Here is a 16,247-nt window from a genome sequence, read left to right as displayed (position 1 = left end):
AGCCTCCCGAGTAGCTGGGACTACAGGTGCCCACCACCTCACCCAGCTAGTTTTTTGTATTTTTTTAGTAGAGATGGGGTTTCACCGTGTTAGCCAGGATGGTCTCGATCTCCTGACCTCGTGATCCGCCTGTCTTGGCCTCCCAAAGTGCTGGGATTACAGGCTTGAGCCACCGCGCCCAGCCCGCCCTGCTAATTTTTGTATTTTTAGTAGAGATGGGGTTTTGCCATGTTGGCCAGGCTGGTCTCGAACTCCTGACCTCGGGTGATATACCTGCCTTGGCTTCCCAAAGTGTTGGGATTACAGGCGTGAGCCACCACACCTGGCCTGGATCTGTGTTTTATTGTTAGTGGTTCCTGGAGCATTTTTAGTTTCCTTTAGTGCTGTTATGTTTGCCTGATCCTTCATAATTTGTGAATCCTTGTTTTGATGTCATTGCATCTGAAGGAGTAAATACACCATTCTGTCTTTATAGACTAGTTTTGGGAGGTAAATATCTTCTCCTGTTGGATTTCTGGACTGATGAGATTTCCACTGAGATTGCAATAAAGTGCTTCGGATTCAGGTCACACAACTACTACTGGGTCTGCAGTGAAATTCATGCTTGAGCAGACCTGTTATCTGGGCATCAGACAGTTGTGGATTCTGTGTATTTTCTGAGAACACTGAACTTTCTTCAAGATGTTGACCAGTATGACTGGCACTGAGGAAGAAAACCCTCCAGTTATATCTGCAGATTAAGGTGCTGATACAATCAATGTGAGCAGGTGTGGCTCCTCCTGTGTCACTCTTGAGAGGTGTTTGGAAATGTCTAACCTAGTCATTGGACAGGTTCCTAGATGAGGAGTACTGACCCTTGATCACAGCTGAGAGGGTGTGGAACGATTCACAAGTCTGCTTCAGGATACACAGCTGAGAACAAAGTCTTCAGGTCTGTTTTGGGGTTCATGGCATTTCTCCCTCCAGATTTCTGGCTGGGCAGGACGTCTTTCAGACTCTAAGTGACAGAGACCAGAGTGTGGTTATATGACTGCTTCACGATTCACAGTGGGAATGAAGTCAGCCAACATGCCTACAGGGGCACATATAGGTGTGCTTTTTGGCAGGTCCCAGGTTAGGAAAAACTTCTGGACTTTGGTTGCATGGACTTGGAGCCAGGTTATAGTGCCACGTGAAGACCCACTGTCAAATAAATACTGGCAAGCCTACATCCAGGGGCACAGATGGATGTTTCTCTCTGTGGGTGTCTGGGCAGGATTTCTTCCACACCATGACTGACATGTGCAAAGGGTGGATTTGGGGCTAATTCGGAGATCACAGATAGAACCAACTTCTAAAGGCCTTTCACCTGAGGCATAGGTATCTTGGTTTAGGTGTCTTTGCAGATGGTTCTAGTGGCAGAAACAAAACCAAATGGTCTACGGCTAAGTCTACAATGAAAATTGGACATATTTTATTTTGTAGCTGGGACCGTGATGGGCAAGCATGCCACTCAAACAAGGGCATGTCTTTTCAATACAGCCCTCCTCAGTCTTGGGTTTGCAACCCTTGACATGGATTCCAAAGCTCCCATAAAGTTCCCTTTTTCAGGACATAAGTGCTGCATTTTTGTAACTGTAGAAGTTGTGGGTAGAGAACCTCCTGCCATCTTACTATGTTTTCAGTTTCTGATATATTCTATGTCAAATTTATCAGATTTCAAATTCACATTTCTGAAATAAAATGCTCACATTTACACATTGTGTGTAACAAATGTATTGAAAATGCTCATTCTTATTAGAGCATTTTTTAATTGAGATGCATCCTTTTTTTCTTGCGACAGAGTCTCACTCTGTCGCCCAGGCTGGAGTGCAGTGGTGCTATCTCAGCTCACTGTAAGCTCCGCCTCCCGGGTCCACGCCATTCTCCTGCCTCAGCCTCCCAAGTAACTAGGACTACAGGCACCCACCACCATGCCCGGCTTGCGTTTTGTATTTTTAGTAGAACGGGGTTTCACCGTGTTAGCCAGGATGGTCTCAATCTCCTGACCTTGTGATCTGCCCACCTCGGCCTCCCAAAGTGCTGGGATTACAGGCATGAGCCACTGTGCCTGGCCAAGATCCTTTTTTTTTTCTAAACTGCTGTACATTGCATGTAAGGATTCAAAATGCCAGATCTTCATAAGTACACAGTCACAGTTGAAAACTGTAGTTATTTAAAGGATTGTTTTTATGATACTTCTATATTATATTCAGTCTTTTATAGGTCAGAATTTTTTATTTTTATTTTCAATTCTGTTTTACTGGGGAGTGTTTTTTCATGTAGGTTCTCCTTATTTATGATGGAGTCTGGCTCTGTTGCTGGGCTGGAGTGCAGTGGCACAATCTTGGCTCATTGCAACCTTCGCCTCCCAGGTTCAAGCGATTCTTCTGCCTCAGGCTCCCGAGTAGCTGGGACTACAGGCGCCCACCACCATGCCTGGCTAATTTTTGTATTTTTAGTAGAAAGCTTTGTCTACATGTAAGCTTAATATTTTAATTGCTGCCGAAGCAGGATTGTACCAGTGGCAGGGGAGAATACTGTAGTAGAGGATCACCACCAGGGAGTCCAGCACATTTGTATGGTGAATGGAATTCATGGCCACCCCCAAGTGTATCTCTCTGTCCATTGTAGGGGCAGGTAGCACGACCCATAGGATCCACATATCCAGAGGGTCCCCCAGGGGACTGCAATATAGTTACTGTAATCATAGTGTACTAATGTGTAAGTAGGAAAGAGATTGTGTTTCATTAGGGACAATATTGTTGATTTGGAGTATATGTTGACAATTGTCTGGTGGGAGAAACCCAGAGTAACATTAGAGGAGCCATTTACAGCCTCCAGACAAAGTGGGGGAGTGGGACGCTATACAGAATCTGGCCATCAGCACAGCGGGTTCCCAGTATATACTGTTCCAGGCATGTTGGTCAGGATACCAAAGTGTTTGATGCAAGGTGAAGGTGGAGTTCACTTTTCACCTGACTTGGGCATAAATCGATCGCTTGGTTTGGTCAGAGGAAGTCCAGGTTGGATTGCAGTTGTTGTTGTTGTGGCCCCATTGGCAGTGACAGAGCCATTCAGAAATGTTGGCAGGGACGATTCTCCAAGGTAGCTCATTCCTGGCGGCCTCTGGCAACTCTACTCGTAGCCAACATTAATTGTGGTTGGCTTCTTCTACAGTGGTGGCTGCCCAGTTGATGAACTTATTCTTGGCCTCAGGCACAAAGACACAGGTGCTGACTGTTAGTAGATAGGTTATTACATTATAATGCCTCTCACTGCAAGGCTTGAACATGTTGTAATCCATTCATTCACATTCAAGTTTTCAGTTGTGGTGGAAATTTTGGCTTGTTGATCTGCCTGCTGATTAAATAGTCTGTCAAGAGAAAACAGAGACACGTGAGCATCAACATGGAAAACAGTGATAATGGTAGTGTGCACCAGGATTCAGGTATCTTCCCAGTATTTTTTCCCCCAAACCTCTTTATTCACAATTAACCATTTGTTTCGTTGCCATTGGTGCAACCAGGTAGTAAGACCATTTGCTCCTGACCAAGAGTTGCTATACAAGTGACAAATCCCTCTGGCCTCCTCCTAAATAACTCAGAGGACCGCTACTGGTTCAACCAGCTAGCTGCTTCCACCTTTTCCTTCATCAGAAATGCTTATGTTTTCTAACAGGATTGTAAGCCACAGCCTTCTAGCATCAAGTGCCACCAGTGTATTTTGTGGGACCATTAGTAAACCAGGCATGTTTCTGGTCATCTGGGCTTAGTTTTTTAAAGGATTTGCCCCATTGGATGGGGGAGGTTTTCTTCCTTATCTGAAGGGCTTTCTTGGTGGTTTTCTGAGCTGGCAAGTTTTGTACATCCTTATGCAAAAGCAGCATCCCCCTTTGTCCTGGCTTAGTCCTATCTTGTGTATACCATTTGCATTTTATAATGCTGCTTTACTGAGTGTGCCCTATCAGGTGAGTTTTGGGGAAATTCATGACCCAAGTCATAATAGGAATTTCAGGCCTCATAAAGACCTCATGGTTGAACCAAAGGTCCTCTGTTTCCAGCACAGCCCAATAAAAGGCTAACAATAGCTTCTTGGCAGGGGTATAAGCTTTGCCAGCCTATGGCAGTTTCCGGGTCCAAAACCCCCAAGGTACCCTCTTCCCACCTTGTTTCTGCCTAAGGCTCTGATTAGCATGTTGATCTAGGACAGCTACTTGCAGTTCTCCTGGCCTATTTCGTATGGGCCGTAGGTCCAGGGTCAGCTGCAACGCTTGTTTAGCTTGTTCAAAAGCCACGCTCTCTTTCTGTCCCCAGGGAAAGTCATAGCATTTTCTAGTGACTGCATTGCAGAGGTTGTAATATGTTACCCATGTCGGGCATATGATGTCTCCACAATCCCAAAAAACAATAAATTTCTGGGCCTTCTTTTTAGTGGCAGGGGTTGCAAATTCTAGTATTTTAGCCTAGGGACTATTAACCGTGTATTTCATAGGATGCCAAGGAATTTTACAGTTTGTGCAGGTTCTTGAATTTTCCTAGGGTTGATTTCCCATCTTTGAGATAGGAGCTGGGTTTTTACCTGCTCCAAGCCCCGGCTGACTAGTTTTTCAGTTTTACCCTGACCGGGCCATTTGGACAGCTGCTTTTTTCAGAAATAGGCTGATAGCTTTGAGCCTGATCAGTCAAGACATAGGCCTGGCCAGGGCCAGTCAGGAAGTCAGATTAGCATTTTTTTTTTTCCAGCTTACATTTCTCGTGTAGCAACCAGTCCCTATCTTGACACGTTAACTTATAAGCCGTAAGCAAGCACCATCCACGTGGGGAAATTCCCTCAGCATTCCCTTTATCAACTGGGATTCCCTGCAGCACCTCACGCACAGCCAACAGTTCAAAATGCAGTAATTTAGATTCCCTGTTTTCAAAAAGACCAGTTCCCTTGGTCCACGCAATGGCCAAAGGAGAGAACTGCGGGAGTTCCCATCCCAGGATATGGGAAGCCCCCAAGCTCCCAGCCCATTCCTTGTGGCTGAAAAATGGCACGTTTTCGCTTTCGGATCCTGTTCCTGACGCCCAAAATGATCTGTGCAGGAAATGTGTTAGAGGGAGAAAACATACAATACCTTTAAGGGTAAACAACCTTTATCTCACGTAAATGGCAGTGCAGATATAATAAGCAAATGATGTAATAACCAAGTTGCAATGGGAAGGGGAGAAGGGAAAAGAGGTATATATATTTACATTCACCAGACTATGGAGGATTCACCACCAGACTGGGAAGCAACAGCCCGGGCTCCAGAGTCGGCCACCCATCCTTGCACAGACAAGGAGGGGTCTCATGAAGGTTGGTCATGCTATGGGACCCTAGCTGTTTTTGTAATGAGTTGTTTCGCATGAGGTCCTGTAACTAGGGCCTTTCGTGAACTGGGCTTCAGGAACATAAACAGGTCAACTTGTTCTTGTGATTGTCTATTCTTTTTCAATAACTAATGTATAGGAATAGATTGAAATAGAGATTTCTTCATAATAGTGCTGGCTGAAGACCTCAAGGGACTCACACAACCTGTTCTGGGACTTGGTGACCACTGTTTGTGTCCATGTTCAATTGAGTTCAAATTTAATATTTAATTTTTCCTCCACAAATACGTGTCAGAATATCTTTGTTTTAAAATAAAATATTGTATGTATATGTCACATTTTAAAAATCTGATATTGATCTCTAAAGGGACATTTGTGGTTCCAGGAATTGTCTTTTGTATATAACAATGAATGAACATGCATGTGTAAACATGTATTTAAAGCCCTGCCTTGAATATTTTTGGGATTATGTTATGTTATATTATGTTATTTTTTTGAGACGGAGTATCCCTCTGTTGCCCAGGCTGGAGTGCAGTGGTGCAATCTCGGCTCACTGCAAGCTCTGCCTCCCAGGTTCACGCCATTCTCCTTCCTCAGCCTCCCGAATAGCTGGGACTACAGGCACCCGCCACCATGCCCGGCTAATTTTGTTGTATTTTCAGTAAAGAGGGGATTTCACTGTGTTAGCCAGGATGGTCTCTATCTCCTGAACTTGTGATCTGCCCGCCTTGGCCTCCCAGAGTGCTGGGATTATAGGCATAAGACACCACGCCCAGCTTTTTTGAGATATTTTAAATACATGTGTAAACCTTTGATGTTATATTCAAAAACTGATTGCCAAGACTAGTTGCATAAAGCCTTCATCATAAATGTTTATATTAGATTTCACATATGTGTAAGATCATGTGGTATTTGTCTCAGTGTATCTGTTTTATTTCACTTAACGTAATGGCCTCCAGGTTCATCTGTGTTGTGGCAAATACCAAAATTGAATTCTCTTTTGTAGATGAATAGTATTTTATTGTGTATATATACTACGTTTTCTTTATTCATCCAAGTTTTGGACACTTAGATTGATTCCATATATCTTGGCCATTGTAAATAGTGCTGTAATAAACATGGGAGTGTAGATTTCTCTTTGACATACTGGTTTTGTTTTCTTTAGCTACAATGAAAATAGAACTTACATATGTTCCCGCAATCCCATTTAATTAAAAAATTAAAAATAGGCCGGGCGCGGTGGCTCAAGCCTGTAATCCCAGCACTTTGGGAGGCCGAGACGGGCGGATCATGAGGTCAGGAGATCGAGACCCTCCTGGCTAATACAGTGAAACCCCGTCTCTACTAAAAATACAAAAACTAACCGGGCGAGGTGGCGGGCGCCTGTAGTCCCAGCTACTCGGGAGGCTGAGGCAGGAGAATGGCGTAAACCCGGAGGCGGAGCTTGCAGTGAGCTGAGATCCGGCCACTGCACTCCAGCCTGGGCGACAGAGCGAGACTCCGCCTCAAAAAAAAAAAAAAAAAAAAAATTAAAAATAGAACGTGATCCAGCAATTTGAGTGTGTGTGTGTGTGTGTGTGTGTGTGTATCTGGTCGTCCACAGTTTATTGTGTAGGCGAGAAGTCAAAGAAACTGTTAAAATACCATTTGTTGATGGTTTAAATATATGTTATCCCGTGATACTTATTTTTTTCTATAATGGCTCTACTAACTTATAATTTTTCCAACTGTATGTGTTTCCTTTTCTATTCATTCTCACCAATTTTTTTTTTGTCTTCCTTTTTTTTTTTTTATTGAGACGGAGTCTCGCTCTGTCGCCCAGGCTGGAGTGCAGTGGCCGGATCTCAGCTCCCTGCAAGCTCCGCCTCCCGGGTTTACGCCATTTTCCTGCCTCAGCCTCCCGAGTAGCTGGGACTACAGGCGCCCGCCACCTCGCCCGGCTAGTTTTTTGTATTTTTAGTAGAGACGGGGTTTCACCATATTAGCCAGGATGGTCTCGATCTCCTGACCTCGTGATCCGCCCGTCCCAGCCTCCCAAAGTGCTGGGATTACAGGCTTGAGCCACTGCGCCCGGCTTTTTTGTCTTTCTAATTACAGTAATTCTAATTGGAGTGAAGTGGTATCTTGTTTTGATTTGCATTTCTCTATTAGTGATGTTGAGCACCTTTGCATGTACTTTTTGGCTATTTGTATTTCTTTTGAAAAATGTCTCTTAAAGTCTCTTGCCTATGTTCAAATTGTGTTATTTCTGTTAAGTTTGTTATATATTCTGTAAACTTATCTTTTGTCATATGTCTATTTCGCAAATATTTTCTTTCATTCTGTAGGTTATCTCTTCACTCTGTTGTTGTCTTTGCTGTGCAAAGCATTTTTACTTTGTTGTAATCCCATTTGCATATTTTTGTTTCTTTTGCCTGTGCTTTTGAGATCTTAAGATTCTTTGCTCCGTACTATGTGGCAAAGCATTCCTGTATGTTTACTTCAGATAGCTTTATTTGGGTTTCCCATTGGAATCTTTATTTGTGATTGAGTTTTTTATATCATAAGAGGTAGGAGCCTAGTTTTATTTTTTTGATTATCTTGTAGATAATTTTCCTAGCACCATTTATTGAAAACACTGTCTTTTTCCAAATGTGTGTTACTGACATTTTTGTTGAAAATCACTTGTTTCTAGGTTCATGAATTTATTACTGGGCTCACTGGATAGTTTGATCTGTTTGTTTTTATGCCAGTATCATGCTATTTTGCTTATTATAGCTTTTTAGTATATTTCGGAGTCAGGTAGTATGATGCTTCCAGCTGGTTTTTTTTTTGGGGGGGGGCTCAGGATTACTTTTGCTATTTGGGGGGTCTTTGATGGTTCCGTATAAAGTTTAAGTTTGTTTTTTCCATTTCTGTGAAAAGAGTCATTGGTATTTTGATAGAGATTGCATTGATTTGATAGAGATTGAACTTTCATAATATTTTTTAATTTTATGAGCAATACTTTCAATTTTTCTTGCCTTTTTCAGTTTTTAATTTATAAATTTCAGTGTAGAGTGTTCACCTTTTAAATTACATTTGTTATTAGACAGCTTTATTTTTTATTGTGAATGCAGAAGCATTTGGCAAAACTGAACATGTCTTTGTGATTTAAGAAACTCAAATTAGGTATAGATCGTATACCTATACACAATAAAGACTATATATGACAGACTAATGGCCGAAATTATACTGAATTGGAAAGAGTAGAAAACCTGTTGTCTGAGATCTGAAACATGAGAAGGATGTTTTTATTTAATGTTGTTATTGTGTATGAAAGCACTCAGCTGTGTACACTGTCTACTTTAAGATTCTCTGTGTTTATCTGTCTGCATACTCTTTCCCTATTGTTTATAAGTTGTATACTTGTTTTATTTATGTATACCATGGTGGTTTTACCCTGCCTAGGTGAGTAGTCATTGAAATTCTCCTAATTTTACCCTCTGTTTGTAAATCTGTATTTTTGTGTGTGTGTGAGAAACACTTCTGTGATTTCAAGATAATTTCCAAAAGTGTCATACCTCTCTCTTTTAGATATTATAATTGTTTTCAAAATGCATACTTTACAATCATATATTTGTTAAAATATTCAGCTGAGTCATATTAACATTGTTATGCACTCTTTCTTTAGAATATGTTTATCTTGCAAAGCTAACACTCAATACACATTAAACAACTACCTACTTTTTCTATTTTCTGGCCCTTTGCAAACACAATTCTGTTGTTTTAAAGTCAAACTGCTTTAGATATCTGATGTAAGTTGATTTATACAGTTTCTGTCTCTTTGTGACTTATTTTATATTAATGTCATCAAGATTTATCTTGTTTAATTTTTGCTTTTTATAAACTAATATTTCATAATTTTAATATTTCTAATTTATCAGTTTGAGAGAAATCTGTGTTGCATTTATTTGCTTTCAGTAACAATGCTGCAATAATTATGAATGTCTAAATTACTCTTCATGTGACTGTGTGTGTTTATATTTTTGCTAGATTTTATTTCATTGATCCGGCTGTTCAGCTTTATACCCATCCCAAATTGTTTTAATTCTTTCGCTTTGTATGTGTTTTGAAATCAGGAGCTGTGAAGCCTGAGATTGCTTCTCTTTTTGACAATTGTTGGGTACTTCACTGTTTTTTAATTTCATATAATATGGGGGTTGCTGTTTCTATTACTACAATAATTTAGTTATAAATTTGACAGGGATTACATTTAATCTGTAGATTACATTGAGCAGTCTAGACATCTTTATTATTTCAATCTTTAGATTGTGTTGTTTAATTTCTGTATGTAAAAAAAAATTTTGGGGGGGGGGGGCGGGGGGGGATACAGAGTCTTGCTCTGTCGCCCAGGCTGGAGTGCAGTGGTGCACTCTCAGCTTACTACAAGCTCCGCCTCCCGGGTTGACACCATCCTCCTCCCTCGGCCTGTCGAGTAGCTGGGACTACAGTAGCCTGCCACCACGCCTGGCTAATTTTTTGTAGTTTTAGTGGAGACAGGATTTATAGTTTTCTTTCTTTCATTAATTTCTACTCTCATTCCAGTTTGGTCATTAAAAGTAATCTGTAAAATTTCAATTTTAAAAACTTCTGTTAAGACTTTTTTTGTTCCCTAATATGTCGTTTATCCTGGAGAATATTGTATGAGCTATTGAGGAAGGTGTGTATTCTCTTGTTGTTGAGCAATGTTCTCTACAATTCTGTTAGGCATAATTGTTTAATACTGCTTTCAAGTCTCCTGTTATGAATATTTTATCTTGTTTCATTATTCTTTACAGAAATTGGGGTAAATATCCTAGTATAATTATATTGCTTTTTTTGTCTTGCTTTAATTCTGTCAGTATTGGCTTTTTTTTTTTTTTTTTTTTTTTTTTTTTTGAGACGGAGTCTTGCTCTGCCACCCAGGCTGGAGTGCAGTGGCCGGATCTCAGCTCACTGCAAGCTCCGCCTCCCGGGTTTACGCCATTCTCCTGCCTCAGCCTCCCGAGTAGCTGGGACTACAGGCGCCCGCCTCGTCGCCCGGCTAGTTTTTTGTATTTTTAAGTAGAGACAGGGTTTCACCGTATTAGCCAGGATGGTCTCGATCTCCTGACCTCGTGATCCGCCCGTCTCGGCCTCCCAAAGTGCTGGGATTACAGGCTTGAGCCACCGCGCCCGGCAGTATTGGCTTTGTATATTTGGAACTCAATGTGGGACACACACAAACACACAGACACATTAACATATGTATACACACATTTGTCATGAGTTCCCAGTAAAGGAACTATTTTGTTATTGTTTAATGTCCTTCTTTCTTATGAACTTTTAGTTAAAGTATATTTTATGAAATAGGACAGTTTTGACTTAAGATGTACTTTGTGTTGTATAATTTGGACCTCTTATTTGGTTATTTGCATGAAATGTCTTCTTTCATTTTGCCCTTTTCAGTCTTTTTTAATCATTGCATCTCAAGTGACTCCTGTAGAAAACCAAGGTGGATCATGTTAAGTTTTGCAATCAATCCCTTGATTTGGTGAATGTATTTTGAATGGAAACCTTTACTTCATAAGTTTTATTGTTTTGCTGGATTATTTCATTTTTGCCCCTTATTTTCTTTTTCTGTCTTCTTATTTTGTGGTGTATCTATAGAGATACGTTTTTCTGGTATCTTGGAAGTACATAAAATTTCTTAAAATAATATATTTTTATTTTATCTTGTTTTTTTGAGACGGAGCCTTCTTCAGTGGCCCAGGCTGGAGTGCAGCCATGCAATCTGTGCTCACTGCAAGCTCCGCCTTCCAGGTTCACGCCATTCTCCTGCCTCAGCATCTCGAGTAGCTGGGACTACAGACTCGCCACCATGCCCAGCTAAAGTTTTTTGTATTTTTAGTAGAGAGGGGGTTTCACCGTGTTAGCCAGGATGGTCTCGATCTCCTGGCCTCGTGATCCACCCTCCTTGGCCTCCCAGAGTGCTGGGATTACAGAAGTGAGCCACTGTGCCCGGCAAAATAATATATTTAAAACTGGTAAAAACCTGAGTTGCATTTGAAAATTCTTCCTTGGCTGGGCGCTCACACGTGTAATCCCAGCCGTTCGAGAGGCCGAGGCAGGCAGTTCACGAAAAGAGATCGAGACCATCCTGGTCAACATGTTGAAACCCCATCTTCACCAGAAATACAAATATTAGCTGCCTGTGGTGCCCCGCGCCTGTAGTCCCAGCTACTTGAAGGCTAAGGCAGGAGAATTGCTTGAACCTAGGAGTTGGAGGTTGCAGTGAGCCAAGATTCCACGGCTGCACTCCAGCCTGGCAACAGAGTGAGACTCTGTCTCAAAAAAAAAAGGAGGAGGGGGGGCCAGGCGCGGTGGCTCAAGTCTGTAATCCCAGCACTTTGGGAGGCCGAGACGGGCGGATCACGAGGTCAGGAGATCGAGACCATCCTGGCTAACACGGTGAAACCCCGTCTCTACTAAAAAAAAAAAACACAAAAAACTAGCCGGGCGAGGTGGCGGGCACCTATAGTCCCAGCTACTCCGGAGGCTGAGGCAGGAAAATGGCGTAAACCCGGGAGGCGGAGCTTGCAGTGAGCTGACATCTGGCCACTGCACTCCAGCCTGGGCAACAGTGGGAGACTCCGTCTCAAAAAAAAAAAAAAAAAAAAAAAAGGGCTGGGCGCGGTCGCTCATGCCTGTAATCCCAGCACTTTGGAAGCCGAGGCAGGCACATCATGAGGTTAGGAGTTTGAGACCAGCCTGGCCAGCATGGTGAAACCCTGTCTCTATTAAAAATACAAAAAATTAGAAGGGCATGGTGGTGTGTACCTGTAGTTCTAGGAGGGTGAGGCAGGAGAATTGCCTGAACTGGGCAGGGAGAGGTTACCGTGAGCCAAGATCACGCCACTGCTCTCCAGTCTGGGTGACAGAGTGAGACAGGAAGAAAAGAAAACTCCCTCATTACATCTGTCCTCAAGTTCGTTATTGATGTCAGTAATCATTTTTTATATTGTATATTATTACCAGATAATGATGAACAGTTTATGATCATTTTTATGCTTTTAACTTTAAAATGTTAGAGATTAAAATGTTTTCTGCACTATTATGATAGTGGTACGGAATTTTGTGTATGTGCATATCTTTTTCAGAAAGTTACGTATTTTCATATGATTATGTTTGATTTTCTTGCATTATGTTATTTTCACTGGAAGACACTTTCTTCAGTATTTTTTTGGTAAGACAGGTGTTGTGCTAATATACTTTTTCAGCATTTGCTTATCTTGAAAGGTCTTTACTTTTTCTTCAGTTTTGGGACAGTTTTGCTGGTTATATTATTCGCATGTATAATTTTTTTTTTTTTTTCTCCAGCACCTTAGTTATATTGCAATTCCTTCTGGTGTGAAATACTTTTGTTGACAGATTCACTGGTAATCTTATAAGACCACACTTATAAATGACACATCACTTTTATTTTGCAGTTCCTGAGACGCCCTTCTTGTGTTTGATTTTTGAAACTTTGCTTATATATACACCTTGCCATAAATCTGTGTTTGTGTATCCTAGTTGAAGTTTGTTGAGCTGCTTCATTTATTACATCTTTTTTTAACTTTTGAAAATTTCGGAGTCATTTCGTATTTGTCACTTCCGTGATTTTTTTTTTGTTGTTGTTGTTTTTTTTTTTTTTTTTTTTTTTTGAGACGGAGTCTCGCTCTGCCACCCAGGCTGGAGTGCAGTGGCCGGATCTCAGCTCACTGCAAGCTCCACCTCCCGGTTTACGCCATTCTCCTGCCTCAGCCTCCCGAGTAGCTGGGACTACAGGCGCCTGCCTCGTCGCCCGGCTAGTTTTTTTTTGTATTTTTCAGTAGAGACAGGGTTTCACCGTATTAGCCAGGATGGTCTCGATCTCCTGACCTCGTAATCCGCCCGTCTCGGCCTCCCAAAGTGCTGGGATTACAGGCTTGAGCCATTTGTTGTTGTTTTTAATGTTCTCATTGATGTTCTAATTTTTCTGATTACATTTAGTTGTATGTATTTTCAGTTAACTGATTCAGCATTATTCAGATTACATTTTAAAAATTTGTACATCTTTGTTTTTTATGGTTCTCTGAAAAATTTAAAATTATTTTGTATACATTGTAATATTTGCTTGTTATTTGAGCATTAACAAAAAGCTGTTTGTCACAACGTTTATTATGTTTGTTTGTCATGACGTAGTCTGAAGCCAATTATCTGAGATTATGGGAACCTGTCATACATGTTGGAAGCATGTCTCTTGTCTGGAATTTCATGTTTAGTTTTTAGTTAAAAGGGTTTCTTCATGTTTCCTCTTAAAAGTCTCTAATTGGCCAGGCGTGGTGGCTCACGCCTGTAATCCCAGCACTTTGGGAGGCTAAGGCAGGCAGATCATGAGGTCAGGAGATCGAGACCAGCCTGGCTAACACAGTGAAACCCTGCCTCTACTAAAAATACAAAAATTAGCCGGGCGTGGTGGCGGGCGCCTGTAGTCCCAGCTACTGGGGAGGCTGAGGCAGGAGAATGGCATGAACCCAGGAGGTGGAGCTTGCCGTGAGCCAAGATATCCCGCCAGTGCACTCCAGCCTGGGTGACAGAGTGAGACTCCATTTCAAAATAAATAAATAAATAAATAAGTCTCTAATCACTTGCTCTACCTGTTGCCTGTATTTAGCACTTCAGTCTGCTCTTGAAATATTTGTAATTTGTCTTCACATACCCAAGTTGTTCTTCCAAAGTATCACCATTTCTTTCAGCACTGTTTTATGGGAGGCAGAAATCAGTTTTTGTAAAGACCCCAAAAGGCAGAAGAGTAAGGATATGTATGTCAGTAGTTTTTTTTTGCTTTTAAGGAAAAAGACAGTTGAGAGTTTTCTCCTAATGGCATAGTGCTATATTGGGGAAGAGGAAGAGCTGTTGCTCGGTAAATGTAGCAAACATTCCTTCCTGTTCTATGTGGCTCTTGGCATTGTGCTTATCTGAGGCATTGCATACAATTAACACATTTATAGATTTCACACAAAGGCATTTTGATCACTATATGTTTGCTACATGTATATCTCTGTGAAGAAGTTATGACTTGTGGTGTTTTTGTTATGCCATCTTACTAGTGTACTTTGTATAATTTTATAAGATTTGTAAAGTATATTCATATGAATCTAGTAACTGGGATAATTTGTTATTTTTTATTTCTTTCAGCTATGTGTTCTCATTTCACCCAAGACTTTTTGCCAGGGCAGGGGATAGAAGATTCATTCCACAAATGTATACTGAGAAGATATGAGAAATGTGGGCATGAGAATTTACAATTAAGGAGAGACTGTAAAAGTATGAATGTGTGTAAAGTGCAGAAAGGAGGTTATAATGTAATTAATCAATGCTTGCCAAATACCCAGAGCAAAATATTTCAATGTAATGCAGGTGTCAAAGTTTTTAGTAACTTTGCAAATTCAAACAAAGACAAGACAAGACATACTGGAGAGAGACACTTTAAATGTAACCAATACGGCAAGTCATTTCAGAAGTTCTCAGACATAACTCAACATAAAGGAATTCATGCTGGAGAGAAACCCTACACATGTGAAGAATGTGGCAAAGCCTTTGGACGGTCCACAGCCCTGAATCAACACAAGAAAATTCATACTGGAGAGAAACCTTACAAATGTGAAGAGAGTGGCAAAGCCTTTGGTAGGTCAAGAAACCTTGCTGCACGTAAGAGAATTTACACAGGAGAGAAACTCTACACATGTGAAGATCGTGGCAGAGCCTTTGGATGGTCCACAAACCTGAATGAATGTAAGAAAATTCATACTGGAGATAAACCCTACAAATGTAAAGAACGGGGGGAAGTGTTTAAACAGTCCTCACACCTGAATAGACAAGAGAAAATTCATACTAGAAAGAAACCCATCAAATGTAAGGAATGTGGCAAAGTCATTACCTCATCCTCAAGCTTTGCTCAACATAAGAGGATTCATACAGGTGAGAAACCCTTTAAATGTTTAGAATGTGGTAAAGCCTTTAATCGTTCCACAGTCCTTACTAAACATAGGAGAATTCATACTGGAGAGAAACCCTACACATGTGAAGAATGCGGCAAAGCGTTTAGACAGTCCGCAATCCTTTATGTACATAGGAGAATTCATACTGGAGAGAAACCCTACACATGTGAAGAATGCGGCAAAACCTTTAGACAGTCTGCAAACCTGTATGCACATAGGAGAATTCATACGAGAGAGAAACCTTACAAATGTGAAGAGTGTGGCAAAGCATTTGGACAGTACACAGACCTGAATCGACATAAGAACATTCATACTCGAGAGAAACCTTCCAAATGTGAAGAGTGTGGCAAACACTTTGCATGGCGCACAGACCTGAATCAACACAAGAAACCTTATACTGGGGAGAAACCTTCCAAATGTGAAGAGTGTGGCAAAGCCTATGCCCCATCAACAGCTCTGAATCAACACAAGAAAATTCTTACTGGAGAGAAAAGTTACAAATGTGAAGAGTGTGGCAAAGCCTTTGGACGGTACACAACCCTGAATCAACACAAGAAAATTCATACTGGAGAGAAACCTTACAAATGTGAAGAGAGTGGCAAAGCCTATGCCCCATCAACAGACCTGAATCAACACAAGAAAATTCTTACTGGAGAGAAAAGTTACAAATGTGAAGAGTGTGGCAAAGCCTTTGGACGGTCCACAGCCCTGAATCAACACAAGAAAATTCATACTGGAGAGAAACCTTACAAATGTGAAGAGAGTGGCAAAGCCTTTAGTAGGTCAAGAAACCTTGCTGCACGTAAGAGAATTTACACCGGAGAGAAACTCTACACATGTGAAGATCGTGGCAGAGCCTTTGGATGGT

At 41.2% G+C, this 16,247-nt stretch overlaps 1 protein-coding gene across 1 annotated transcript in view; it reads left to right on the top strand.

Annotated features, from left to right (window-relative positions):
• The window catches only part of ZNF721 (zinc finger protein 721), a 57,606-nt gene that overhangs the window by 39,338 nt on the left and 2,021 nt on the right, over positions 1-16,247 (top strand). Inside the window, 1 exon segment of the mRNA XM_033213349.1 lies at positions 14,577-16,247. Within this exon segment, the coding sequence (XP_033069240.1) occupies positions 14,577-16,247 (1,671 nt within the window).

Source organism: Trachypithecus francoisi, unplaced genomic scaffold (assembly GCF_009764315.1).
Source record: "Trachypithecus francoisi isolate TF-2019V2 unplaced genomic scaffold, Tfra_2.0 Lachesis_group1, whole genome shotgun sequence".
Taxonomy (NCBI): Eukaryota; Metazoa; Chordata; class Mammalia; order Primates; family Cercopithecidae; genus Trachypithecus; species Trachypithecus francoisi.
Note: the sequence above shows the minus strand (reverse complement) of the source record. Positions and strands in the feature narration are given on the sequence as shown.